Source organism: Delphinapterus leucas, chromosome 7 (assembly GCF_059928025.1).
Source record: "Delphinapterus leucas isolate spDelLeu-1000000601 "Yukka" chromosome 7, BTC_Dleu_Yukka2, whole genome shotgun sequence".
NCBI classification, from domain to species: domain Eukaryota; kingdom Metazoa; phylum Chordata; class Mammalia; order Artiodactyla; family Monodontidae; genus Delphinapterus; species Delphinapterus leucas.
The window spans coordinates 1859557-1886005 of record NC_143135.1 but is presented as its reverse complement, the minus strand read 5'-3'; the positions used below and the strand labels follow the sequence as shown (position 1 = coordinate 1886005).

General features: G+C 61.7%; 1 protein-coding gene across 3 annotated transcripts in view; it reads right to left on the bottom strand.

Annotated features, from left to right (window-relative positions):
- The window catches only part of KCNQ1 (potassium voltage-gated channel subfamily Q member 1), a 349770-nt gene extending 323722 nt beyond the window's left edge, over positions 1–26048 (bottom strand). For 2 of the 3 annotated variants that reach the window (XM_022591073.3, XM_022591080.3), the window contains exon 1: positions 25391–25864. In XM_022591073.3, the coding sequence (XP_022446781.1) occupies positions 25391–25770 (380 nt within the window). In that variant the 5' untranslated portion in view covers positions 25771–25864. Of the gene's footprint in view, positions 1–25390 lie in introns of all 3 variants that reach the window. The other variant, XM_022591072.2, reaches the window with a different exon arrangement.
- Between the last annotated feature and the right edge of the window lie 401 nt (positions 26049–26449).

Sequence of the window (26449 nt, the reverse complement as noted above, 5' to 3'; positions counted from 1 at the left end):
CTTTCTTCTTTAAAACTTTCCAAATGGTCTGCGCTCCACATCTCGGAGTTTTATAATGAGAAAAACTAATCTTGTGAAAACACGTTCTGATGTTTGGCGAGGAGATAAGCAGAAGCCATTCCAGCCGCGCGTGAAACGATCACGTGCTCCTGATTAGAACCCGTGATGCAATACCGACTATCGGTACATTTCAGAAGAGCCAGCCGCGCACTTGCGCGGTCGGGACAGAAACCCAGAGTGGCTGTGGTCATTGTGGGGTACATTCTTCTTTATCTTCTTTCATCTCAAACTCAGGAACCGTTGCAAGAGTAGCACAAGGTCCTCCCGAGCACCCTCGGTTCCGAGTCCCCAGCCAGTCAGTCGGCCGCTTCCTGTGTTGCTGTCCTTATTCCCCGGCCGTCTCCCCTGCTCCCTAGGGTTTCCTGGGCCATCTGAGAGTAGGCTGGAGACATCGTGCCTGTTTTCCACTAAATACTTCCGTGTGTATTTCTCGGGAGCGAGGACTTTCTCTTCCATAACCACAGCACGGTTGTCAAACCCGGGAAGCGTGACACCGTCACCTAATCCGGGGCTGTCCCCACCCCCACTTGCCCACCCTGTCCCCGCAGGATCCCCTCCTGAATCACAGATGCTAATGAGAGACCATATTTCTCTGTGCTCCTTTCGTCAGAACAGTTCTTTAGTCTTTCTTTGCATTTTTTTAACCTTGACATTTTTGAAGAGTACGGGCCAACTGCTTTGGAGCGTGTCCTTCAACTTGGGTTTATCTGGTGTTCCTTCACGATTAGATTCAGGTTGTGTCTTTGGCGAGGATACAGCTAACGGAGGACATCCGTTCTGGGCGTCTCGTGTGGGTCTCTCCCCTTCCTGGGGATGTTAGCTTTGCCCACTGGGGAAGATGGGGACCATAGGCTCTGTCCCTGGGAAGTTACATCTTCCCCAGTAACGAATCAGCACCACAGAGGGTGCTGAGAGATGCTGTCACTCGCCTGCACCTGCGGTGACCACGCCTCACGCCACTCTCCCACCTGCCTGGTCAGCGTCCACCCTCGGGACACCTTCCCGTCCCTGCCTTATTTACTCACATCCACACACAGGTGGGTCAGAATGGATGCTCTTGCTTCACGAGTCAGATCCATTTTCCCCATTTTGTACGTGTGGTCATTTTTCTAACGCGCTCTTGGCTTTAGCTCGATGTTGCGCTGTTTCTGGCTTCCTACCGCCACTGGTGCACAGGGCTGGCTCGCACTTTCACGACGGCACTACGCTTACAGGCGGAAGCGGGCAGCTGCCCCATCGAGCAGCTCACGAGGGTGGGCGCTCTCTGCGGCCACGCACAAGCTCCCTCTACGGACCCGTGGGGGTGGGGGCCATCTGGCCGGAGGCCCTCCAGGAGGAAACTCATCAATCACTTTTCAAAAAGCATTTTCTCTCTCATTATTCCTGATCCCACATCTGGAGAACTTCAAACATACAGAATGAAAACACTGTGCAGCGAACACCCCCCGAGGCAGCACCTAGACACGCCGGCGTCCTGATCGCACACTTTCCCTCCATTCACCTCAACCTTCTGATGCGTTCAGAGCGAGTGGCACCCGCTTCCATGAATTTTCAAACTTACCCCGTACTTACTGAGATGTTCTACTTCTCACTAGCACAACTTTAACATCTTTTCCCAAACAGGCAACCATATCACAAAGTTTTTCAAATTTGTTAGAATTTTACAAGTCACTGTCAAATTTAAAACGTTTTCTAAATAGGTTACCAAAGAGCCTTCTCGTGTCTCACTTAAAATTATATACTTGCTGTTCTTCCTTGACTGGAATTATGAAAGGTGTGCCAGTTTTTATTCTTCAAGAACCAAGAATCAGTTCCTGGATAGGACTGTCAATCCAATTTTTTTGCTTCTTAATATGTTGTTTTCTTTTCTTATCTCTTATTTCCTCATTTCTTCTTTTCTTATTGGGAACGTCTTAACTTATATGCTTAGTTTACTTATTTATTCTTTTTCTAGAATGAAAGTACCTGTAGCTATGAATTTACCTCACAGTACAGACATGTACACATTGCTTTAATTTTAATATCTCAGGTAGTGATAGTGTTGCTGTTTTCATTTCTAAGGAGATTTTTTTAAAACCTGTTATTAATTAAACTTGTAGTTAGCCTTAAATTTATGTTGAAATCAAGGGAATCCAGTATAGTTTGTTGATTTTAGATTGTACCGAGACTTTTGCAGTCTAGCGTAAAATCACCTGTTGTGACTGTTCAGGAATATTGTAAAAGAGGTATCTTTCGCTTAGAGGGTGCAAAGTTTGGTGTATCTATCAATTTAACTGTATTAATAATTCAAATGATTTTTCATTTGACAGACTGGATGATTTTCTCCAGTCTGTCAAAGACTGGATGAACTGACTCAAGTTTCTGGTTATTTCTCTTTGCATCGTAAACAGCTTTTATTTTATTGCCCTTCATGAACGTTACTGATTCAGCGCTGACTGTATCTTTAGCAATTTAAAATTACCCTCTTTGGGGAATTCCCTGGCAGTCCAGTGGTTAGGACTCCACGCTTTCACTGCTGAGGGCGCGGGTTTAGTCCCTGATCGGGGAACTAAGATTCCAAAAGCGGTGTGGTGCAGCCAAAACATAAAACAAATTAAATTAGAAAAATAAAATTACCCTCTCTGCCCTAATTCTTTACCTGAGATTAAGGATGCAACCTCTGCTCTCTCTAGGTGTGCGTGCTGGAAAATTTTCAGCCATTCTTTTATTTTGATGGTGCTATATCTGACTTTGTGATGTTTATAGGCAACATATGTTTGAGTCTGTTTGCTTGTTAATCAGTTCTAAGGCAGGGGCTCTTAGTAAGGGGTTCTCACCACTGTTTCCATGCATGGAAAAGTCTGGCCTTCCGGGATGGGAGGGAGAAGCCAGCCTAAGGTAGGGTGGGGTACAGGATTGAGGGGTGGACTGGTTTCAGGTTTGTTGACTGGAAGGCAATGGGAAGCATGTGCGATGATGCTGAGAAGGAGCTGACAGAAAGCAGGGGCTGAGCCAGGAAGGAGCCCCAAGGAGCACCCAGCCCTGCTGGGCGGAGAGGGTAGGAAGGATGCAGCACTGTGGGTGAGGGATTTCTGAAGTTTGGTGGCAAGAAAGAGAAGGGACATGGAAGGCAGGGCAATCGCAGTGAGAGGGAGAGGCCAGCAGGCTGGGGCTCAGCAGCAGGATGGCTGCTGCCCCATCTCAATGTGGGTCCCACCCCTTTCCCAGGCTCTTGGGGAGGAGGGGGAGGGGGAGGGGAGGAGGGAAATGGGAAGGAGGAAGGAGGGAGGGGAGGCAGAGAGGGAGGGGAAGAGGAGCAGGGGGAAGAGGAGGGAAGGGGAGGGGAGGGGGAGGAGAGAGAGGGAGGGGGAGAGGAGGGAAGGGGGAGAGGAGGGAAGGGGGAGGGGAGGGGCGGGGAGAGAGGGATGGGGAGAGGAGGGAAGGGAAGGGGAGGGGGAGGGGAGAGAGGAGGGGGAGAGGAGGGAAGGGGGAGGGGAGGGGGAGGGGAGAGAGGGGGGGAGAGGAGGAAAGGGGGAGGGGAGATGGAGGAGGGCCTCCCACCATCCTTCAGGAGAACAGCTCCTCCCCAGGGTCCAGCTCCGGAGCACATCCTGTCCCTGATACTGCCCTGGGGGCTCGCATCAGTGTGGCTCTTTCTCATCACAGGTAGAAACTGGGGGCTGAGACTCCACTGCCATTTCAAACAGGGGCACAGGAGCAGGGTTTCACCTGACAGAAGCGGGGAGCACTCCAGGTGGAGGGAGGAACTTGGCCCCAGGAGGGCCTGGGCACCCAGTGTGATGGGGTTGAAATGGCTGAGGAGCGGGGAACAGAAGGGACTTCATCCAGGACCAGAGTGTGGAGGGTCAGGGGGACAGGCAGGATGGAGAGCTGGCGAGGCCAGAAACCACGATCCGCTGCGGACGGCCCCCAGGTGAAAGCAGTGTTCCGAGGCCCCCACCAGGGCACTGCTGCAGGCAAGGGGCCCGCGGGCAGCGCCAATCAGTGGTCACATGACCCGGCCATCCCACTCCTGGGTGTAGACTCCAAAGAATCAAAAGCAGGTGTTCAAACAAACACTTGTACGCACACATTCATTGCAGCACTAGTCACGATAGCCCAAAGGTGGAAACAACACAAGTACCCACTGAAGGATGAACGGATAAACAAACTGTGGCCCATCCACACAATGCAGCATTATTCAGCTTAAAAGCAATGACGTTCTGTCCTACAGAGTGAAGTAAGTCAGAAAGAGAAAAACGAACATTGTACACTAAGGCATGTATGTGGAATCTAGAAAAATGGTACGGAGGAACCTATCTGCAGGGCAGGAATAGAGACACAGACGTAGGAAACAGACGTGTGGATGCAGTGGGGGAAGGGGAATGGGATGAACTGGGAGATTGGGATTGACATATATACACTGCCGTGTATAAAGTAGATAGCTAGTGGGAACCTGCGATACAGCACAGGGAGCTCAGCTGTGTGCTCTGTGATGACCTAGATGGGCGGGATGGGGGGTGTGGTGGGAGGGAGGCCCAAGAGGGAGGGGATATATGTATACATATAGATGATTCACTTTGTTGTACAGCAGAAGCTAACACAACATTGTAGAGCAATTATACCCCAATAAAAAAAAAAAGAAAAAAGCAATGACCTTCTAACACAGGCCACAACATGGAGGAAGCCTGAAACATTACAGTAAAAGTCGGCCATTAAGGGCCACACATTATAGGATTCCATTTATATCAAACACCCAGAGCAGGCAAATCCACAGAGACAGAGGGCGGAGCGTTGACTGCCCGAGGCTGGGCGGCCCTGGCCGTGGGTAAGGGGTTTCCTATCCGGATGATAATAGCATTCAGGAATCAGGAAGAGGCAATGGTTGTACAACACTGTGAATGTACCAAATACCAGAGAACTGGTACCCTTCGAAATGGTTAAAATGATAAATTTTAGTTATGCGCATTTCACCTCAAAACAAAGTGCATATTTAGATGCGCGCACACACACACAGAGGGCTCCCTGAAGTCGAGCCCCTGGGTTCCATCTGGCTCTGCCGCACACCTGCGGGGAATCCCATGCCTCAGTTTCCCCGTCTGTAAACAAGGCGAATGCCGGGCTGTGGAGAGGTTCCAACAGGAGAGGCCACATCAAGTGTCCAGATGCGCGGCCGGCACATGTCCGGGGCCCACCCCCTGTAAGGCTGACCACCGCCATCTTGCCCTAGAACAATCCATCCCAGCCCCGAACGCCCCCCACCTCGCACTTAACCCGAACCCCACGCGCTGCACGAGGCGCCCGCGAAGGCCCAAAAAGCAGCAGGCGTGGCCCGCACTGAGTCTCTCTGTCCCGGGAGCTCTAGCTCACGTGGAATGTTCTGACACCGGGCCTTTGGTCAGGGCGGCCAAAGGGCCACAGCTGACGCGCAGAATCAACGTTTCCGACTGCAGGACGGCTGCCCGCCCCTCCCTGCAGGCACAACACACACGACCACTGGGCGGACAGGGGGCCTCAGGAGGCCCTGAGCACCTGCTGGCCGCTTTCTGTCCCCTGCCCGCTGGAGCCCAGCTCGCCCAGTGTAGAGTAGGGGGCTTCCTCTGCCCCCCTCCCCGCTCAGGGAGGCAGCGCCAGGCTCTGGACCATGGTGGGGAAAAGCCCTCGGCCAGCACAGCAACACCAGGTCACTCACACATGCTCATTCTGACCACAAGTCACCACTGACCGTCCGTCCCACCCCACGCACTGTGCCACGGCTGGGGACACAATGACAGACCCGGACAGACGCCGGCCCCGCCCTCCCGGCACAGACCCCTTCCCCGACCCGGGTCCCCAGGAAAGGGCCTGCACCCTCTCACCCCCGACCCGGCATCTCCAAGACCAGCTTTCCCAGCCGGGCAGGAACCACAGCACACGCCACCTGTCACCCCGGCCCCGGCTACTGCAGCCCCAGAGTGGGAACCCTCTCTGAGTCCCTGATGCCCGCCCCGGGCTCCCAAGCCAGCCAAAGCCCCCGGCCACTCTTATCCTCCAAGTCTGGGGGTTTACTGTTGGACAGATACGGGAGCAGCAAACAAAGGGCATAAAGGATAACAGATCCTGGCCAGGCCCCAGCACGTCCCCTGCTCTCCCGCCCTAGGCCAGCCACTCCTCAGCCGCCAGCAGAACCTTCTGTGGAGGTCTGATCTCACAGTGAGTCAATCCTGTGGCTAGGAGCCTCCTGGGGGGCAAAGTGGGAGGCGGGGGCCTGGGGTGGGAGGGACCCTGTGCCCCACTCTGCCTGGAAGGTGCTCCCCAGCCAGGGGCCAAGGCTGGAGGGGGGCACAGCACGCCCCTCCCCCAAATGACACGGATGCCTTCGGTGTCAGCCCCTCCGCAGCCCACCCCTCACCGAGAGCCCCTCTCTTCATACCCATCCGGGACCCGTGGTATAAGGGGCCCTGAGGTCCAGTCTTGGGCCAGAGCTGTGAGCCCCCCGACCACCACCAGGAAAGCCAGGGTGCCCTCCCAACGCCCCTGCGGACGGCACGGAACCCAGCCACGCTCACAGTGCTACCGCGTCCACTCCTCAAACTAGGGGGCAGGAAGGGGGCAAGTTCGCCTGGCAGGCAGGAGCCCGAGTCGGCAACCAGTGCCCCTCACGCTGGTCCCACCCCCCGCCCTCATGCTCGCGTCGCGGGGGCCCCAGAAGCTCTCAGCTCGACTCCCTCCCCCAGCTGCTCTACCCCAGGCCCCAGGCCCTAGCCCTCACCTTCCCTCTGTGTGCAGGCCCCTCACCCCGAGATGCACAGGCTGGCCTCAGGGGTGCTCCCGTCTCTTCCCGCTCTCCCATGCCAGCAAAGGACGCACCGCCCCTGCCTACGCTCCCACACTGGACGCACGCCCACACACGCACACACGTGTCTACATACCCACGCACGCACACACACACCCACGCACGTGCCCACACACACACGAGGCTGAGATGCGCTGCCCTGCTCAGAACCCGGATCCGGGACCATCAGGGCCACCGGGCCCTCCAAGTCCCAGAACTCACGGGTGTGGAGTGAGATGGAGGTTGCGGTACCTGCCTTTGGGCCCTGGCAGGTGGACAGGTGCAAGCCAAGGTTCCTGAATATTAGAGTCTCCGGCGTCAGGGACCAGTGCCGAGGACGCCCGGGGGTGAGCATGGCGGGGAGCAGAGGGAGGGCCCTTCATACGGCGCCCGGACGGCTGGAAGCCCACGTGCAGGAGGAAGTCTCCATCACAGCTGAGGCCTGACGCAGAAATGAACTCAAAACGGACGCAGGCCTAAACGTAAAACCGACAACTACACAACTTCTAGAAGAAAACACAGAAGATCTTTGGGCCTCGGGTTAGGCAGAGATTTCTTAGACAAAGCACCAAAACAGTCCATAGAAGGACAAACAGGTGTATCATATACTTCACCGTAATTAAAAGCTTTTCCTCTCTGAAAGACACCACAAGCCAGGGAGAATCTTTGCAGAGCATGTAGGTGATGAAGGACTTGTGTCCAGAATATCACAAAGAACTCCCGAAATTCACCAGTCAGAAAACAGACAACCCAACCTTTCGCATCTTTCAAAAAGCAGCTTCTGAAGACGCAATGCAGCCAAAAATAAATTAAAAATAAACAAGTAAAAAGAAAAGTATGGGGGTGGGGAGTGGTAAAGAGTGAATCACGTAAGAGCTTGAAAGTAGGAGAATATTTATAATTATACAGTGGAGAAACTGACCAGTAGAAAAAGGGGCCACAGAGAGTTTCAAAGTAAAAGGTAAATAAATAAGAAAAAAAAAAAAAAAAAAAGCAGCTTCATTTGTAACAGCCCAAATCTGGAAACAACCCAAATGCCCACCACCAGGCAGGTGGGTGAACAAACGGGCCCGGCCGTCGGGTGGGATGCTCCCCCGCCGTTAAGGGGCGAGACGCTGACACGCGGCAGTCGGGATGAGCTTAGAGGATGCTGAGTGACGCAGCCGGGCGGAGCGCTGGCTGCTGGACCCCACTCTCAGCAAATCCCACCAACCGCAAACCGACCTGCCGAGACGGGAGGCAGATCAGTGGTGGCCTGGTGGCGGGGGGGGGGGCAGGAAGGAGGGCTCACGAAGGGACACGAGGACATTCTGGGCGGTGATGGATGTGCCCACACTGCTGACAGCGGTTTCACGGGCACCTGCACGTGTCGAGGTTGCTCCAGCTGTGCACTTCAGAGCAGCTGATCGGATGTCAATTATATCTCAATAAAGCTGTTCCGGAAGAAGCGGCTCTGAGAAGGGGCCCGTGGCACGCAACCCGGTACGAGGCCGGCAGAAGCGGGCCTGTCTCGGGCTCTGAGGCCGGCCTCCTCACCCCCCGCTGCACCCTGATGTCATCTCAACGGCCTCTGCGAGGGCCACTTCCTGATGCGGTGTCTGCCCTCCTCCGGGGCTCCTTGGCTGACCCCATGGCCACACCACATCCCCTGCGGGAGCCGGGCCAGGCCAGGGGACTGTGTCCCGCCCGCACCCATCCAGGAACGAGGGGACGGGGCAGACGCAGTCAGCACCCGCCTCCCACCAGACCCGAGGGCGTCCACGGCTCAGCCTCACCCCAGGAGCCGCGGCGGGGGGGGCAAACTCACTGCCCACGACCCCGGGCCAGCCGAGCAGCCCTGCCCAGCTCTCCGGCCACAGCTCGGACCCTCTCGCCTCCTGCCGCCTCTGAGAGCCCCTCCCTCAGGCTCCAGCCCCACCCGGCCCCCTGCAGTGTGCACAGGGTCCCGCGGCCGGGAAGACCCCTGGCTACACCGGGCCCTGCTCAGTATCGGCCCTGGGAGGGTGTGGGGTGGGCCCTCGGGGTGCACGAGCAGTGCAGGGACTGGGTGGGGGCAGCAGAGGCCTGGCACTATCACCCCGACCTGCCCAGAGCGACCAGCAGGGACCCTCAGCCCCTCTGGGAGCCTGGGAGGCGGGCTGCAAAGAGCACAGGTGGGCCACGGAGTCTGGGCTGGTCAAGGGCAAAGGGTACGGCCGGGGCAGGAGGGACAGGGTGGCAGGGTGGGTCCACCGGGCCTCACTTGCCCACTGGGCACTCCCGGGGCACAGGCCAGTCCCCCAGGGGAGCGGCTGTGGGGCGAGGCCTCAGCTGAGTTGGGACCCAAATCACCTAGCACTGCAGACCCAGAACACCAAAGAGGGAGGGGGCTGGGGGCTGCAGGGAGGCCCGGGCTCAGGCCCAGTCCCAAGGCACACGCGGGGCACCTAGAGGGCGGGCAGGGGCTGAAGACCGAGTCCTTTCCAGGGCTGGGGCGGCTCGTGGGCCTCAGCGTGGATGCCGACCCCACCCCAACCGGCCGAGGACCGTAGTGTCATCTCAGGATGTCCCGGGGTCTGGCTTGGATGTATGTCCCTAAATCCCGAGCGGGACACCACGCTGAGAGCGCACAGCCCGTGGCCAGCTGTCCCCATGGGGCTGAGAGCCCCGGGGCAGCCCCGTCCCCTCCCAGTTCTGCTCTTCATTAGCACCGAGGGCCTCTCCCGGGTCTGCTCCCCGCACCAGAAGGCAAGGACCCCGTGGGACCAGGGGAACGGGCCCGCTGGCTCAGCTGACTGTGGACTGGGCCCACCCTTCAAGCAGACCACCACCCTCCCGCCACAACAGCACTGTGCACGCGGCAGGGCTGCACGCGGCGTCCACCTGCCCGGTGATCTCCAGGCCTGCCGTGCACTGACCTTTCCGATCCTCCCGACACTTTCTCTGCAACCAGGGGTTCTGAACCCGGCACTCTGCCCCCGCAGGGACACGGGGCAATGTTTGGAGATGCTTTAATTGTCACAGCTCAGGGACAGACGCTACTGGCATCCAGTGGGTGCCGAGGTCAGGGGTGCTGCTGACCCCCTGCAGAGCACAGGCTGCCCCTCCCACCAGGGAATGATCCAGATTAAAATGTCAGGAGTGCTGGCGGTGGGGGGGGTGCAGAGGAACCTGCTCTATAAACCGAAAGCTATCACAATTGCAGATCCAGATAAGACAGCTGAGGCCTTGCGAGATTAAGCCGTCAGCACGCCAAACCCAGGCTGGGGCACAGAGCGCACCCCTCCCGCCGGCTGCCCTAGAGGCAGGAACGCTTCCCCCCCACCCCCCCCACCCCCGCCCCGCCCTCCCCCTCCAGGCAGCACCCTCCCTCGACATTCCTGTAGCCCGGCCACAGGCAGGGCCTGCCAGCAGTGAGCTCCCAAAGGGCTTTCCAGCCTCCGGGTCTGGGTCGTGTTCCCTGGGGCGAGGCTGACACCAGAGACCAAGCCCCGAGGCCAGGCAGACATCCACAGTGCCACCCTGACCAACACTCCAGAACAAGCCCAGGGGACGGCAACACTGCCAGCCCCTCAGCCCTCTGAGGACAGAGGCCCCAGGACCGGAGAGGAGCCTGGTGCCCCCTTTCCTCCAGGACTCGCGCGCTGCAAGCCCCCACTGAGCTCCTGCAAAGTGGAAGGCGTGCCAGGGACAGCACAGACAGAGGGGACAGGCCTGGGAGGGGGCCTCCTCACCGACACGCGGCCGTCCAGGCCGGAGCTCGGCCAAGGCGTCCCCTGGCCTTCGGAGGCCCCTTCTCCCACCGGGGCCTGGTGCCCCCCCAGGGCCACAGTGTGTCTGCACCTCCTCCACAAGGAAGGTCACTGTCCGGCCTCACTGGCAACACGTACTGAGCAGAGGCCTCACCAACTAGTTCCTGAGTCCCCTGGGGCAACCCGCAGTCTCACCCTCAGCCCAGGACTGGAGGGAGCGGTGCCCACACGTCCAGTCCCCACCCCGGGGAGTCAACGCTGCTGCGGTCACCCAGCTCCCTAGGAAGGACGGGTCGTGTTACCAGCCAGGCAGGTGCTGCCAGGAGCCACCCAAATCCAGAACCAGCCGGCAAGGCTCAGCTCCCGCCAAGGCCCGTCAAGCCGAGGACGACCTTCCTGCTCCGGAAGCGCTGCTGGTGGGCAGACGGGCCGGCCCGTCCCGCGGGGGCTGCCCAGGCTCGGGGCCCGACGGCACACGCCCTGTCCCACAAAGCAAGCGTCGGGCTGCAGGGCCACCGGAAGCCACCCCTTCAAACCCCCCACTCCAGAAGCTCCTGGCCGGGAGCTCCCCAGGAGCAGCGCGATGTGGGATGCAGAGCACCAAGGCCAGCCGGCCCCGTCAGGCTGGGCCACACTGCGCACAGCGCCAGGCCCAGACACCTTGGGGACATCCAGGAAGGAGGACGCCTGCTCCGGCCACCAGCAGGCAAAGCGGCCCTGAGCAGCCACGCCGACACCCAGCAGGCCCCCCTCCCCTCAGGGCAGGATCCCTGGGGTGGGCAGGACCAGGGTGAGCGGCCAGCACAGGTTGGGGGGTGCACAGAGCAACTCAGGAAGCAAGGGACAGTCCTGGGAAGGGGTCCGACACCAGCCCTGCCCCCCAACAATGATGTGACCCTGTGTCTGTCCCCTTGGGGCCTCCACCCACTTTGACAAGCTGCGGGGCCATCAGCTGCCCCCCCCATGGTGGGTGTGATTCCCTCCAGCTCAGACCCCACGACTAGCCTGGCCATGGCGGAACCAGCGGTCTCAGGCCACGTGGCTGGGCAGAGGGCAGCCGGCCGCCGTCACAGGGAACCGCCCCAAGGGCTGCGCCTGCAGCGAGGGCCTTGGGCCTCCCTCCTGGATGGGCAACCAGGCTCCCGGGCTGGGCACGTGGGTCAGGGCCACAGCGGCGCTGTGAGCCTGCTGTCCAGGTCCCAGGGATGCCCTTCCTTCCCCAGGCCCGAGACCTCTGAAGGGACTTCCGCCCCGACAGCTGGCTCCTTTTGTCTCTGAACAGGACCCCCCCGAGGTCTGCCCGCCAGGTCACCCCAGACCTGGGCCGAGTGGGACCCCGACATGGGCCGTGCAATCATGATCCCGTGAGAGAAGCTGGGGTCCCCTACACGGCAGCCCTGCCCACCCTGGCAACTCCCACCCCGCTGTCTCCCCAAGGGCAGGACCTGGGAGCCAGGCCTGTCCCGGCCCGATGTGGAGGCAGTGCCAGACCCCGCCGGGCACGCGCCCCCGTGACTCCCCCCTGGCGCCACACCGTGCTCAACCCACTGAGGATTCTCAGCCGCAAGAAGGACCAGGGGCCCCGGGACCCTCCTGGGGCGTGCTTGCTGCTTATCTTAATAAAAACGACGCTTTATTATTTTCTTAAACGACCAGTATTTTCAAAGTAGAAAATTCAGGGAAGCAAAAGTTTAAAATTTGCAACCCAGAACCCACACCCGGCGCTGACCACCAGGAACCCCTCAGCGTCCACTTTCGGACCATCCCCCACCTGCACGGCCTTGCGTTTGGGCCCCAGTGAGCGCGCGGCCTGCCGCCTGCTGCCAGGGGGCACTGCCTTCCTGTCACACCCCGTCCAGGCTGTACTTGTCCCAAAGTGTCCCCCAGCGTCCTGACCCCGTTCTGCCTCGTGCCGTCCTTTCAACAGCGCTGCCTGCTGGAAAGACAGGGCCCTTTGTCCTGGGCCCCCTTTTGTTAAACCAAACCCCATGCCCAACGGGCAGCCCCCAGGGGGCTGGCTCCCACCTTCCCCATGGTGAGTTAGCCGAGCAATTCCTGGGGAGGTGGTCCCGTGGGGATGGACCCCGGAACGACTGGGCGCAGCCAGGGGCCCGGCCAGCTGCCGCGGGGCTGACGCCCTCCCGGGCAACCTCCTGGGGTCTCGGGAAGTGGGAGGCTGCTGCTCGGAGCCTCGAGTCTTCCAAACCTGGCTCAGACCTCAGCCCCACGGTCTCCACCGTCCCTGAGCAAGCACCGAGTCACCCCATCACAGGGCACGGAGGGCCCGCCCCAGAGGACCGCCTGCCCGAAGAGGCTGGAAAGGCCCACGGACACCCCGGGGTGGCGTGACTCGGAGGTGGCGGGCCGTCCGCCAGAGACCTTGATAAGAGCACGGAGGTGGGGCCTGTCCTGGGGATGAGGCCAGCCAGGCCCGCAGAGCCCCCAGCCTCGCCCCTCCCCCTCGTGCCAAGGGCAGCCAGAACATTCCAGCGCTGCCCGGGAGGTGCCCACACCCCCACTAAGCTGCACGCGGGACCTTGGGCCCTGATCCAGGGGGCCAGATGGGGGAGGACAGAAAGCGGCCTCCACCTCTGGGGGCTTCTCGCCTGCCCCATCTCCTGTTTTATCCTCAGCCCGGTGGGGTAGGGATGGGCCTCTCCAGGGACACAGGGGGTCACACGGTCACCCCAGGGCACACGGCAGGTCAGGGACACGCCAGGAGTACAGCCATGTGTCGGGATTCCCCACTCTGATCACACGCAAACTGGGGCCTCCGGAATCTGCCCTGATCCCCTCCCTCCCCACCCTCCCCCTCCCCCCTCCCCCCTCCCCCTCCCCCTCCCCCCTCCCCCCTCCCCCTCCCCCTCCCCTCCCCCTCCCCTCCCCCTCCCCCTCTCCCCTCCCCCCCACTCAGCAGCTCGAGGGTCTCAAACCAGGCTGGGACCCTTGCCCCTAGGACCCCACACGGCTGCTGGCCGCGCTCGGCAGAAACCAGGACTCCCGGCCTCCTGCCCGCCCCACCAGGTCCCTCACCACCGTCCGGCCTCCCCGAGCTGTCTGATTCTCATTGGGGTCACCCTTACCCCTGGGGCACATGGGAGGCGAGCAGGAAGCACCCACAGGACGGCCATGTGCGGTGACGGCGGGGTCTCCAGGGGATGTGGTGGGGCGGGCCATGAGGGCTGCCACCCCAACCGGAGCCGACACTGCACACGGCTCCGTGTGCACAGCCTAGAAACTGAGGCCCTCACTGGGAGCCCACAGGGCCGGCGCAAGGTCCACGACGAGACTAGACAGAGGGAGGAGGGGAACTGAGACTCAGCCCCAGAGAGTGCAGCCCGGGCACTGGCCCCGCCGGCCAGCCATGCTCACGTCCACTTCACACACGGCAGCCGGGCAGCCCTAGGGACAGCATGGCGACCCACCCACACCCCCATTTACCCAGAATCCAGGCCACAGATGGCTCCCATGGCTTCCCAAAACAATGCCCACAGAGACGGCCTTTGGGTCTGGGAACCCCGGAAAGACGGCAGGGCCAGGTCTCCCTGCCGAGGACACTCTGCCACTTTCTAGGTCTTGGGCTTTGGCTAGGTTGGCCCGACAGCCGGTCCACCCAACCACACTGGGGACAAGTGTGGCCAAAGCCACACTGCCTACAGACCATGTCCAGAACGCCCCTCTCAGGACAGCAGATGGCTGACCGGTATACCTGGTGGGTGCTGGGACCAGCGTGGAGCCATCCAGCCACCTGTCCACCCATCCACCCACACAGCCATCCATCCATCATTCCACCTGTCCATACACCATCCATCTCTACATCTGTCTGTCCATCCACCCACCCACCCACCCCTCGGGGGCACCTACTCCACACGGTGCCCTGCGCTGGCCCAGGGGTCCCAGACCCTCCCCTTATTCCACAGCAACCACAGGCCTCAAATTCCTGAGACTTGGGAAGCTTGGAGTCAGGGGCTGGGAAGCAGCATGGAGGAACGGGGCCTCCCTCCGGCAGCAGGGCTCCCGTCCACAGGAAGGGGCTCAGGGCCTCAGCCCAGCCAGTGGACAGGATGCCAAGGACCCCAAACAAGAAACCAGAACGCCCCATGCCTGGGAGCAACCGCTCCCCCGAGAGAGATGGCCCTCCCCCCAACTGCAGAGGCAGGACCTCCTATCTCCTCCATCCCCCATCTTATGGCCGACGGGCCTCGGGGAGTCAGGGAGCTGGGTCTAACCAGGCTGCTCCACGGCCCCTGGGACCCCTGAAGTCCCTGTCCCTGCCTGGAAAGGGAAGGAACCACTCAGACCCTGTGGATGAAACATCAGGACGGCACAGCCACAGGCCAGCGACACTCGTGGCAAAAAGGCACGTGTCCCTGAACTAGGTGACTGGAAACAAGGTTTTTTCAATGTGTTTAATCATGACCTAAGGTCATGTCACAACCGATCCCTAAATGCTTCTTATGGACTCTTTCAATCTATACGTTCCCACACGCTCTTTTTTTTTTTTTATTTCTTGCTCATTTATTCATTGAAGAAATCAGGCCTCTTGTCCTGTAGGTCAGCGGTCCCCAAACTTTTTGCCACCAGGGACCGGTTTCGTGGAAGACAATTTGTCCACAGACCTGGGGGTGGCAGGGTGGAGGTGTTTTCGGGATGACTCAAGCACATTACATTTATCGTGCACTTTATTTCTATTATTATTACATTGTAATATATAATGAAACCACTATACAACTCACCATCACGCAGGATCAGTGGGAGCCCTTTCACTAGCACTCACTGATAGGGTTTTGATATGAGTCTGCAAGTAACTGATTTATTACGGTCTCTGTGCAAAAAATTCCAGAGGCGCAGGGTGTCTGCTTTGGAGACCTCAGCAGCCGTGAGACTCAAAGCCGAACCCACGACCCCAGCAGGAGGCCACGGCGACGCTTCAGCCCCAGAGTGGCCTGGTCAGGCATCAGCCGGGATCCCAGAGAGGCAGGACCTCACCGGCTGCGTGATTTCCCTGAGGTGAAGCTGGGGAAGCAGGACCCGGGCTGTGTCTTTTCCCTTTACTTGCTGGGGTTCAAAATAACCAGCGGCCTCCCTACTATCCCCCAAAGGCGGCCGCTGGCTTGGCCCACAAATGGATGCAGGGTGCAGCCTGGGATTTAAGCTCCTCGTGAGGCCATCAATCCACTGAGGAGGGCCTTACTCTCGACTTATCGTGATGCAGCCAGTGGGCACATCCTTCAGCTGACTCCAAGTCCTTGAGACGTGGCCCCAGGGGCCTTGACGTCGCTCCTGTTTTCCCAGGCGGCGCGATGGTCCAGGCTCAGCTTGTATGCTTCCTGCCCCAGACCTGGATGCAGACGTTTCTCCGGGACCCCTGGTTTCCCTCCGGGGAAAGGGCACCTGGGGGCCACAACCTGGGGGCCAGGGATGCTCACAGCAACGAGCCAGCCCTTCTTTCTAGCCCTTTCATGTAAACAGAGAAGCGGTTTTTAAACAAAATCATCGTGAACACATGCTGATCCTTGCTCACCAAATGCAGGCTGGAGGGTTTTGCTTAGCATCGCCTAAGTTTCATCGGCTCCGTCTGTGCTCAACATCCCAGCTCTCGGCGACACCAACAGAATTCCTCAGTAGCCTCACCCCATGATTCCCATGCAAGGGCCTTAGAATAATAAAACAAACACCATCACAACCGTGACACCATGACTGAAAACAGCGCACACGCACACACCCAGCTCTGCTCGTTCTGAACCCACCCGCAACAGGTCCCCCGAGATAAGATCTTTCTGGGGATTATTCCACCCCAGTGCAAACTTAGGGTCATCTGTTTCATTTCGGTTTTGAAGGACTTTTTCTCGTTAAGATTTATTTAGGGATTTATGAGATCAGGAGTTGCTTTTATATTTAAAGTTATGGGAAGTATTTACAAGGTTCCAAAGTCAAATCTATAAAACTGTCTAATCATTCTCAGAGACATTTGGGTTCTGTCATGTCCCCCTACCCAGAGGTAGCTTTTTATAAGTTTCGGTTTATCCTTCTACTGCTTTCGTTTCTTAATATAAAGTAGGTATATCTATATTAGTGTACCCTTTCATTAAAGGAGCAGCAGCTCGTCATACTTTTATCCACTGTGTGTGTGTGGTGGGGTTTTTTCCACGTAAAAATATGTCCTGGTAATCACTCCACAAAAGCACGTGAAGACTGCACCGTCCCTTTTCCACACCGGCACAATTTCCTGTGCGCAGCCGATCCAACCTGCTTCCTACGGGCTGGCATCTGAGCTCTCCATCTTGCGCTTTTACAAAGAACGCTTTAGCAATCAGCCTTGCACAGGTGTACTCCCCTTTTTTTTTTTTTTTTTTTTTGCCGATCTCTTCAAGATAGGTCCCTGGACGTGGGATTGCTGGGCCCGAGGGTACAGGCATGCATAACTGTGCCAGACGTTGCCACATCCTCCTCCCCACGGATTCTACCATTTTGCAGACCCTCCAGCAACATGACCGCTGCTTCCCCAGAGCCTCGGCGGCCGCCAGCCACATGTGTCTATAAAGGCTTCTGGATTTCTGCCAGCCTGGTGGGACCTCAGCGGAGCCCGTGTCTGCGCGTCTCTGATAGCGAGTGGGTCGGCATCTTCTCACACGTTTAAGGGCTACCTCACCAGCCACTTTTCCTGTGAACTCTCTGCTCACATCTCTTGCTTGTCTTCTGTGGGGTCACTGGGTTTTTTCTTCTCTATTTTCAGAAACGCTTCCTATCTTAGAGCTGTTAACCCGGCGCATGTGCCACAGTCTCTCCCGGGATTTCCACCGGTCTCTTTACTGCTCACCAGGTGGTGGCATCACGCAAAAACCACTTCTTTCTCATACAGCCTCTTCCTAAACACACTGGCTTTTGAGTCACAGAGAAGCCTCCCCACCCTCTCGCCCTCGCACTGCAGAGGGTCCCCCGAGCCTCCCTGCGGTGCTTGAGTGGTTTTCCGACCGCTTGGGGTCCATCCATCCCAGCGTGCAGTGCGAGGAGCGGGTCCAGCCTCACCTGCTCTTCCTGAAGCATCACCTGTTAGAAACCCCCCAACTTCTCCCCATTGGTTGAAGAGGCTGCCTATATGTTTGGCTAAACATTCATTCACAATTGCGTCTGTACGTGGATCTTTTATTCTGTCCTATTGCTTGTCCACATGTCAGTGCCACGATGCTTTTAGTAGCCAACATGCTGAGCCGTCCCAGCCAAGAACGCGGATGTGACTTTTGCGAGACACCAACTGTGGATGTCTTGGAACAGAAACCCAAACCACGTGACCCACCAAGCTGACACGTTCCGAGCACATGGTTCCGGGGCTGCGCAGGCACCACCTGAAGCTCTTCTGGGTGCCCTGGGGACCCCCAGCTGCTCCCTCTGCCTGGTGGGGCTCTCTGGGAGGCAGGGACCTGTCCCTCTGGGTCAGGGCTCCTTCTGTGGGCCCCTCCCAGATGGAAGGGTTACGATCGGCCTGGCAGTGAAGGAGGCTGCCCCTGGCCCAGACCGGTGTTGGGTGAAGTGGGGGTCCCAGCGTGGCCGGGCATCTATCTCCACACGGAGAAGCATTCCAGGGCTGAACGGACTCGGGGGCAGGGTGGGGACTCTCAGCTTTTTCTGACTTTCTCTAGATCTCTGCCTGGCACTCCGCAGCAAATTCGGCAGGACAATGTGGAGGAACCGCCCGGGGGCATGGTTTTCAGAGGAAGCAGAGAAGGGAGCCCACCCTTGAGAGACACAGGGGGACGCCCACAGCCCCTGCTCCCCAGTGAACTGGCACCCGGTGGGCGGGGGCAGCCGGGAGGGTGCCCGAGGTGAGAGGCAGGCATGAGGCCAGCGTTTCGGGAAGTCTGAAGGGGGTGGCCGTCGGGCGCCTCATGGATGCGGCGGAGGGAGCCTCTGCAGAGGGGGAGTAAGGGCCAGCGGGCACACACCAGGCACGACGCCGGGAACATCAGCGTCGCGAGACATCCAGGCAGAAGCGGAACAGCTTTCCGGGGGTGGCACGAGCCCAGTGGCTGGGCCTGCTTCCCCACCCACAAGTCACTGAGCAGAGAAGGGGAGCGGGGAGCAGGCGCAGAGCCCGAGAGTGGGCGGGGCGGGCCCTGGCGTCCACTGCCCCAGCCCCTGCAAGGCAGAACGGCACCTGCAGATGGGGGGGTGTTCGGAGAGTCCTGGTCTGACGGGGGGAGCCAACACCCCCCGTGGAGCGCCTGGGACCACGGCTCGGTCCGCCTGTGCTGAGCCTGCCACGGGCAACGGCAGTGCCGCCTCCTTGGGCCACGCGTCCATCCTTCAGTGGGGACCGCGCTCTGCACGGAGGTTCAGGCACCTCCTCAGGACACACTCCCTTTGCAGGTTCTTCACCCGGGCAGTGAGGATCTGCACCCCCACCCCGGCCAGGGCTACTGTGAAGATGGAGAAGTTCTGGGGGAAAGGGCTCCGAAAAGCCCCCGCCCTCAAACACACAGGAGCCTACAGCACTCTCCCGTCGCCATGGGAGGGTCCCAGCGGCCTCTGCCCACCTCTTTCTGAGCTCACCCGCCGCCCAAGCTCAGGAATGTCACTGGATAAAAATACCCACAGACGATGTCATCAGGCCCAGCCTGCCTGTGGGGCTCGGAGCTGCCCGGCAGCAGGCTGACCGCCACGGCCCAGGCTCAGGGCGGGGGGTTGGGGGGGGCCCTGGGCTACCAAGGCCAGACACCAGGTGACCCTGTCCCGAGCGCCTATCCCTGCTAGGTACAGGCTGGCCCTGCCCACCCACTCGGACTCTCTAACGCCCAAGAGCACTGAGACCAGCACACACCAATACCCCACACAGCACCAGAGTGACTGAGCCACCATGGGGGCTCCGAGCACGAGGTCAAGGGGATGGCAAAGAAAGAAGGCATGGTTCTGCCTGGGGCAACATGGGAAGGCTTCCTGGAGGAGGAGGTCTCCGAGCTGAGCCTCAGCCTGTGGTTCTGGCAGCAGGGCTTTAGGGAAGAGGCCTAAAGCAGCCAGATCAAAGGCCTCCAAAGGCTAGTCACTCACCCACAGGGTAGCAGCCCCAGGAGTGGAGAGCCAGTGCCCCAGCCATGCTGGCACGTCCAGGGACGCCCTCTCTGGGCTCACGTTCTGCCCTCCGGAGGCAGCTTCCTCCTCCCTTCCCCTCCCCCGACAAATGGTGGCATCCACTCCTCACGTGGCCAAGCCACCCCAGGGTCAGCATTACAACCCCTACCCAGGGTGGGAGGGAGTCACGTGAACAAGGCGCCATCAGGCCTACCCGGATTCTGGCCCCACCATCGGAAGGAGCGACGGGCTTCAGAGGCGGGCAGCCTGGAGCATGCCCAGCTCTGTGGCCATGGGCACGTCACCTCCCCTCTCTGGGCCTAGGATTTGCACACAGCACCGGCCCATCCCTCTCCGTCTTCCACCAGGGCCTGGGGGAGAGCCAGGCTGTCCCTCTGCCCCAGTACCCTCACCCCAGCTAGTGCCCACGTGGGCTCAGAGAAGGGACCTGGGTTCACCTGGCCAGGAAGCAGAAGACAAACCATCGCGAGGCCAAGTCCCATCACACTGTCAGAAGCCATGTGTAAAAATGGCACATGGCGTCACAGGTGGTCACCCTGCCCAACAGCAGAGCTGGGGCCCCACCCCTTGCCAACCATCACCCCGCCTTCCGTGAGATGTGGGGCTGTCCCGGCACTCGGGGAACCTCTGGAGGGAAAGTTAGGGCCCTCTCTGCCCTCCAGGAGGGAGTGCAGACAGTCACCCAACCTGCCCCGGGGACCCCGGGCCGCCTCCAAGCTCTGCCCCTTGCTCCAAGGTGCCTCCCCAGGGAGAGTGAAGCCGGCCCGCTGGACCCTCCATCCAGGCCTGGATCCACAGAGTCCGAGGTGAAGGGTCCAGGTGACAAAGGTCCTCTTCATTCTTCCCCCCGCAGCAGAGCCCAGGCACCAAGCAGCACCCGCGAGCGTCCGTGGTGTTTCCCAGCAGCAAGTGAACCCCTCGTCTGGCCTCAGGTTCGCGGCCCCCGTTCCTCCAGGCCCAGCACCTTCTCCCTGCACACTGGCGTCCTCGGACACCGTCTCCACTTCATAGGAGCCACACGTGACTCCGTCCCAGCCCGTCCATCTCACCCGTGGGCAGGGCCTTGAGCCATGAGAAATGCCACACGAACTGAAAGCTGGTTTAGAACATCGGTCTGAGAAGGGCCTCAGTTTACCTGGGTCCATGGCCCAGACCAGGAGGCAGGGAGGGCTCAGCCCAGGGCCCCCCTCAGGAGCACCACCTCATTCCGCGCACAGCACCAGGCGCTGGTGAGAAACCAGGACCCGGGCTCCTAACCCGCCGGACACACCTGCCTTTCAGCAGCATCCCCAGGACACACTGGCCTGCAAAGCCCCGTTCACACCAGAAGAGTCAACCTGGGAACCGGCTTTTGCAGGAGGAGGATGAGCCCGAGCCCCTGACACCTTCAGAAGCCGGGGCATCGGAATCGGACACCCCGGGCGGAGCTGGGACCCCCCGGTGGGCGCGGTGCTCCAGGCCAGCCTCAGCTGCTCCCGTGTCTGCCTCCCCGGGACAAAGCCCCCGCCCCAGGCCCACGAGACCCTGCTGCGGGAAGGTCCCAGGGTGTGGGGGCTGTGAGTGCAAATGGGCCCCTCCCACCCCTGCAGCCCTCGGTACCCCCACGGGTGCAAGCGGAGGCCACGGGCACCGAGCCCAAGGGGAGACGACGATTCAGAACCAGGCACGGGTGAGCATCACCTCCCACCTGAGCAAGCCTGCTGGCAGGTGCCACACCCACCAAGCCTGCCACAGAGGAGGGGATGCGGGCTCAGGGAGGCGGCCCGGCCACGGGGCGACGCTGAGGCACGAAGCCTGGACGCTGCCCAGGGCCGAGCTCCCACACAGCCTGGCTCACTCCGCATCCCGCGCCAGGCAGCCTCCAGGCCCCAGACCTCGGCGCTCGCTGGCCCCGCCCACCCAGCCACTCACTGGCCCCCGCTCCCAGCCCCTGGACCATCCCTCCCCTCCCACCACCTCCCTTGGAGCCTCAAGGTCTCCCGGGCCCCCCCCCTCCCCAGCTGGTGGCCCCGGCATAAGGGACACCTGTGGTCCCCCAACTAGTGCCAGACCACGATGAGGCGCTCAACACACAGCGGGCTGGGTCTGGGGCGGTAGTGAGGGGTCTCTAGACAGCCGGGGGAGACCAGAGGACCAGGCCCTGGAGAAGGTGACACAGGGAGAAGGTCCAGAAGGAATTCCCCCAGCTCTACTGGGAACTGGGGGCGTCTCAAAGGGGACGGTGGGGAGACCAGAGCCTGGCCCCCTCCGCCCTCCCTGACCAGCTCCCCTTCTGGGCGGGTCTGCCTGGGGTGGGACGGGCACCAGGGGCCAGGGTGGGGGGATGCGACCAGGGAACTGGCCTCCACTTTCAGAAAGGCGGGCGGGCTCGGCCCAGCAAACCGCCAGGGAACACTGCCAGCGCCATCAATTATTAACACCCGCTTGAAGGTGCCGCCAAAGCCACCGGAAGGTTCTCGGGAGCCTGGGAAAGGCGGGGTGGCGGGAGGGCAGGGACAGGACGCACTCCGGGGCCCTCCCCCAAACCTCCCCACAGCCCCCCACAATCTCCAAGCCTCTCCCAACCAGCGGGGATGCTGACGGAGGGGGTGAGGGGCACCTGTCCCCGCATGAGGAAACTGAGGCACGGGGGCTTCTGCCAGGCTGCGTGGGTGGGAGCAGCTGGAAGAAGACAGGAGTCTGCATGTGTCACCCTGCAGCTCCCGAGAGGTCGGGGGGAAGAGGGAGAGAGAAGAGAGAGGGACAAGGAGGGAGGAGGGGGTTCCTCCGGGCTCCTGTGACTGGAAGCCCCCCACCTGGCAGGAGGGACGCGGAAGCCGGGGGCAGCCTCCATCCTGGCCTCTACAGACGGAGGCTGTGGAGGCCCAGCCCAGTGGCCAGGGCGGGCTGCTACGGGGCCCCCGGGCCCCTCTCCAGTCCAGGCATCTCCCCAACCAGACAACCCCGGCCAAGGCCCATCAGCATGGAGGCCAGGCCTCCCTCGCCCTCAGCCAGAGTGGGGGCCGCCGCACGGTGGGGATGTGAAGAGTCTCAGCTGAGGGCTGGGGGCCAGGGGCAGTGCCGGGCGGGGGGGGGGCAGCCTCCCGCCCCCTGACCCCGGCAGACGGGGCAGGCGGCCGCGCACAGGAAGGGCCGCTCTCCTCTTGGCCAGAGCAGGGGTTCCCCGACCAGGAGGGGGACAGGATATCCTGGCCTGCTTCCCCAGCTGCGCCTGGGACAGTGTGCCCAGCCCTGCAGGGCCCGCAGGACAGTGGCTCCCACACCCACCCAGGCCCCAGCCCTTCAAGGCCGGGCTCATCCTTCCCAGGCCGGAAACCGAGCTCAGCCTGGGTCGTAACAATCAACCCGCACGTTTCACCATCTGCCTCACCAAGGACAGAGCTCTCTCTCTGCTACCATCTTGGACGCTTCTCAGAACGACACCGGGGCCAGGGTGGGCACTGTCCACCCCTTTTCTCAGCGCTGCGGCCGGGCTCTGGTCACTCAGTCCCAGGTTGCCCCTGCAATCCCAGCTTGAGCCCAGGTCCCCTGGAGACACTGGCCAATTCAGAGAGCGTCTGGGGCCCTGCCAACCTCCTGGAGGTGAGGGGGCACCTTCCCGGGCCCCAGGGAAGCCACGTCCCCTGCCTAGCCAGGGTCCACCTGCAGACCCACCCTGCACAGAGGACTGTGGCACACCTCTTACAGACGGGGATGAGAGCGGGAAAAGACTGACCCAAGGTCACCAAGCCACCCTTGGAGGGCCCCCATTCCCAGCTCCTGCCCCCGAGGGGAAGCCACTCAGCTACTGTCCCCAGAAGCCACCCGTGCCCTACAGCTCCTGGGGAGGCTGGGCAAGGCAGACTCTGCTGAGCAACTTCCGAGAGCTAAACAATCAGAATCAGGAAGAAAACACAAGGGTAAGCAGAGACTTCCTCCGGGGAGCAGCAAGCCTCTTCCTCCACCAGGCACGGCAGCACCCGGGGGCCCGGGCAACGCGCGCACCCACCACCCCGGGACGCGAACCAGTGGGGTGTCTGCAGGCCTCTCGCCTCGGCAGCCCTAGGGGTGCGGAGGCACTGCTGCACTGCCTGGCGATCCTCTGCCCAGAGCTTGGCACATAGGGTTCCAGGACAGAGAGGCGGCTGGGCAGGGTCTGCTCCAGGACCGGCTGTGGGGTCCGTCCCGCCCCTGGCCACCTCCGGGAGCTTGGGGTCCAGCAGGTGAGGGCTGGGGGGCAGGCAGCCCACGTGCACAGCAGCACCCACGAGCCAGCTGTTGGCCGGGCGCTCGAACAGCCGGAGTCAGACCAGGTCAGGATCCCTCAGGGTCAGTGCACACAAACATTCCCCCAAACCGCAAGACAAGCCGCAGGCAAGGCCGCCTTCTCCCGCAGACCAGCCATGGCCACAGCTAAGCTCCCTCTGACACCTCGGCAGGCGGGGACTGGGTGGGGGTGGGGGGAAGAGGCTTGAGGACACTGTCCCCACCACTTGCCCTCCTGCTCTGGAAGGACTGCCCCTCCGCAGGGAGGGCAGCAACCCTAGTACCACCTGTGCTCAGAGGAGCAAAGGTGAGGAACTGAGGTCATGCCGCCCCACCTCACCGCACCTGCTGAGACCGTGCTCCAAGCCAGCCCCTCTGCTCCCTGGGCTCCGGTGGTGGCTACCGGAGTGGGACAAAAGAGGGCCCTGGACACCCCCAGCCAGGTCTCTCCCAGCCCCAGGCCCGCCAAGGGGGCAGGGACGAGCACCTGCCCCTACCAACGGGAAGCCAGAGGGAGGTCACCCGCGCAGCCCCCAGAGCAGCCTCCGAGGTCAGCCCGGGGATGGCCAAGCCGAGGCTCACAGGCCAGAGGCCGGCCCCACACCAAGAGCCCACTGGCCAGGCAGCAGGGAAGCAGGGCCGCGAGCGGTGGGGGAGGGCTCCACGTGGCCCCGTCCCAGCGCGCCCTGCCCTGCCCCACACAGGCACGCACAGCGGCGGCTGGCATCAGAACCACCTGGGAAGCAGCGGGGCAGGTGCTGCCTATAGGGCGCTGCTTTCCGCCTGGCGCACAGCTTCCTCTGATCGACCAATGGAATCAGAGGCCCGACCTCTCTCCTCCCCACCACCCTGTGTGTCCCCTCCAGGCTCCTCTGCTTCAACGCAGGGTTTCCAGAGCCTGGTTGGGTTCTTGCGGCGCCGTGGGCACTCCCCGTGGCCATGCTGACACCTCAGGCTACACCACAAGGCCTGCCACCCTGTGGGGCAACCCTGCTCCGCTTGCCCTGGAGACGCCCCACAGGGCCCGCCTGGACCGGGGAGGGTCTGAGATGTTGCTGCACCAGCGGGGGCACCGGGCCCTGCCCTCTTTTGCCTCCCGGGCCCCTCCCGGGGAACTCTCTCCCCTGCCCCCGTTCTCCCGCGGAAGAATTAACACCTGGACCGTCCCTCCAGGGAGGAGCGGGCCTGCTTGGGCAGAGCACTCCTCCCAGCTGGCTCCCCCCACTCATGCCTGGGCAGCGCCGGCGGGGAGCTTCCCACCCCCACGGGGTCAGACCCACACGTCCCTGAACTTCAACAGACAAGCTCCCCGCTGCTTCTGTTCTTCCCATTAACCCCTTCCTTACCTCCCGGCTGATCTGAGTCGCAGCTCCGACCAGGTTCGGGCGGCAGCAGGTGGCACAGGGACAGCGCTCCCCCCACGCCCTCCCCGGCCCCGCGCAAAGCTCCCAGTCCCGCCGGCGGCGATACTCACACGGCAAAGTGGTAGACGAAGCACTTCCAGCCGGTGGGGCGCTCCAGGAAGTTGTAGACGCGGCCCTGGATGTGAGTGCGCGCGAGCAGCGGGCGGCGCGCGCTGTAGATGGAGACGCGCGGGTCGAGGCTCACCGGCGGCCGCGGGCCAAGGTCGGCGGTGGCGGGAGGCGCGGCGGGCGCGGCGGGGGACGCGGGCCCCGGGGCGCCTGGCGGAGCGATGGGCGCGTAGAGCGCGCCGCCCGCCGGGCCGCCCTCAGCCAGCTCCAGCGAGAAGGGGCACTTCTTGGCCAGGCCCGCGCTGCCCCGCCGGGCGCCCGGCAGGCGGCCCCCGCCCCAGCGCTTTCTCTCGGCCCTGGGAGGGGAGGTGGCCGCGGCCATGGCCAGGCAGGGCCCGCGGGGGCCGGCCGGGCAGCGGCACGAAGAGCTGCGGCGAAGTCGGCCGCCGGGGCGCAGTGCGGGCGGCCGCTGCTGCCAGCCGGGCCGCGGGTCCGCTGCCCGCCCCGCCAGGGCGTGGGGGGCGGGGCCGGGAGGGGGCGGTGGCCGCGGGCGGGTCCCGGGGGTTGGCGAGCCCCGCCCCGAGCCGGACGCCCCGCCCCCAACCAACGTCGGCGCACGGAGCGCGGTACGCTGAGCCCTGACTGCGCTCACCTGCTTGGTCGGTCCTCCCCCGTCGGCGCCCACCTGTTGGGTCCGCCCCTTTAGCCTTCACCTTCTTGGCCCCGCCCGCCCCATCTGCTCGGTCCGCCCCATTCTGCGCTCCTCGCTCCGCCCCGCCTACGCCCACGTGCTCGCCCTCCCCAAGCCCACCTGCTAGGCCTGCAAGAAGCCCCCAGCCAAGTCAGGAAGGAAGGCGCGGGGTCAGCAGGTGCAGGGACCACGAACTGCCCGGGCAGGAGGACGGGGTGGGGCGCAGACAGCCGCTTCACCCCCTCTGAGTTACTCAGAAGAGGGTGGGAGTGAAGGGGGAAGGCGGGGCACGTTAGGAGGATGGCGGTTAGCCCCGCGAACAATCCGAGCGCCCCCTGGGTGCCCGAGCGCCCGAGCGAGCGCGCGTGCC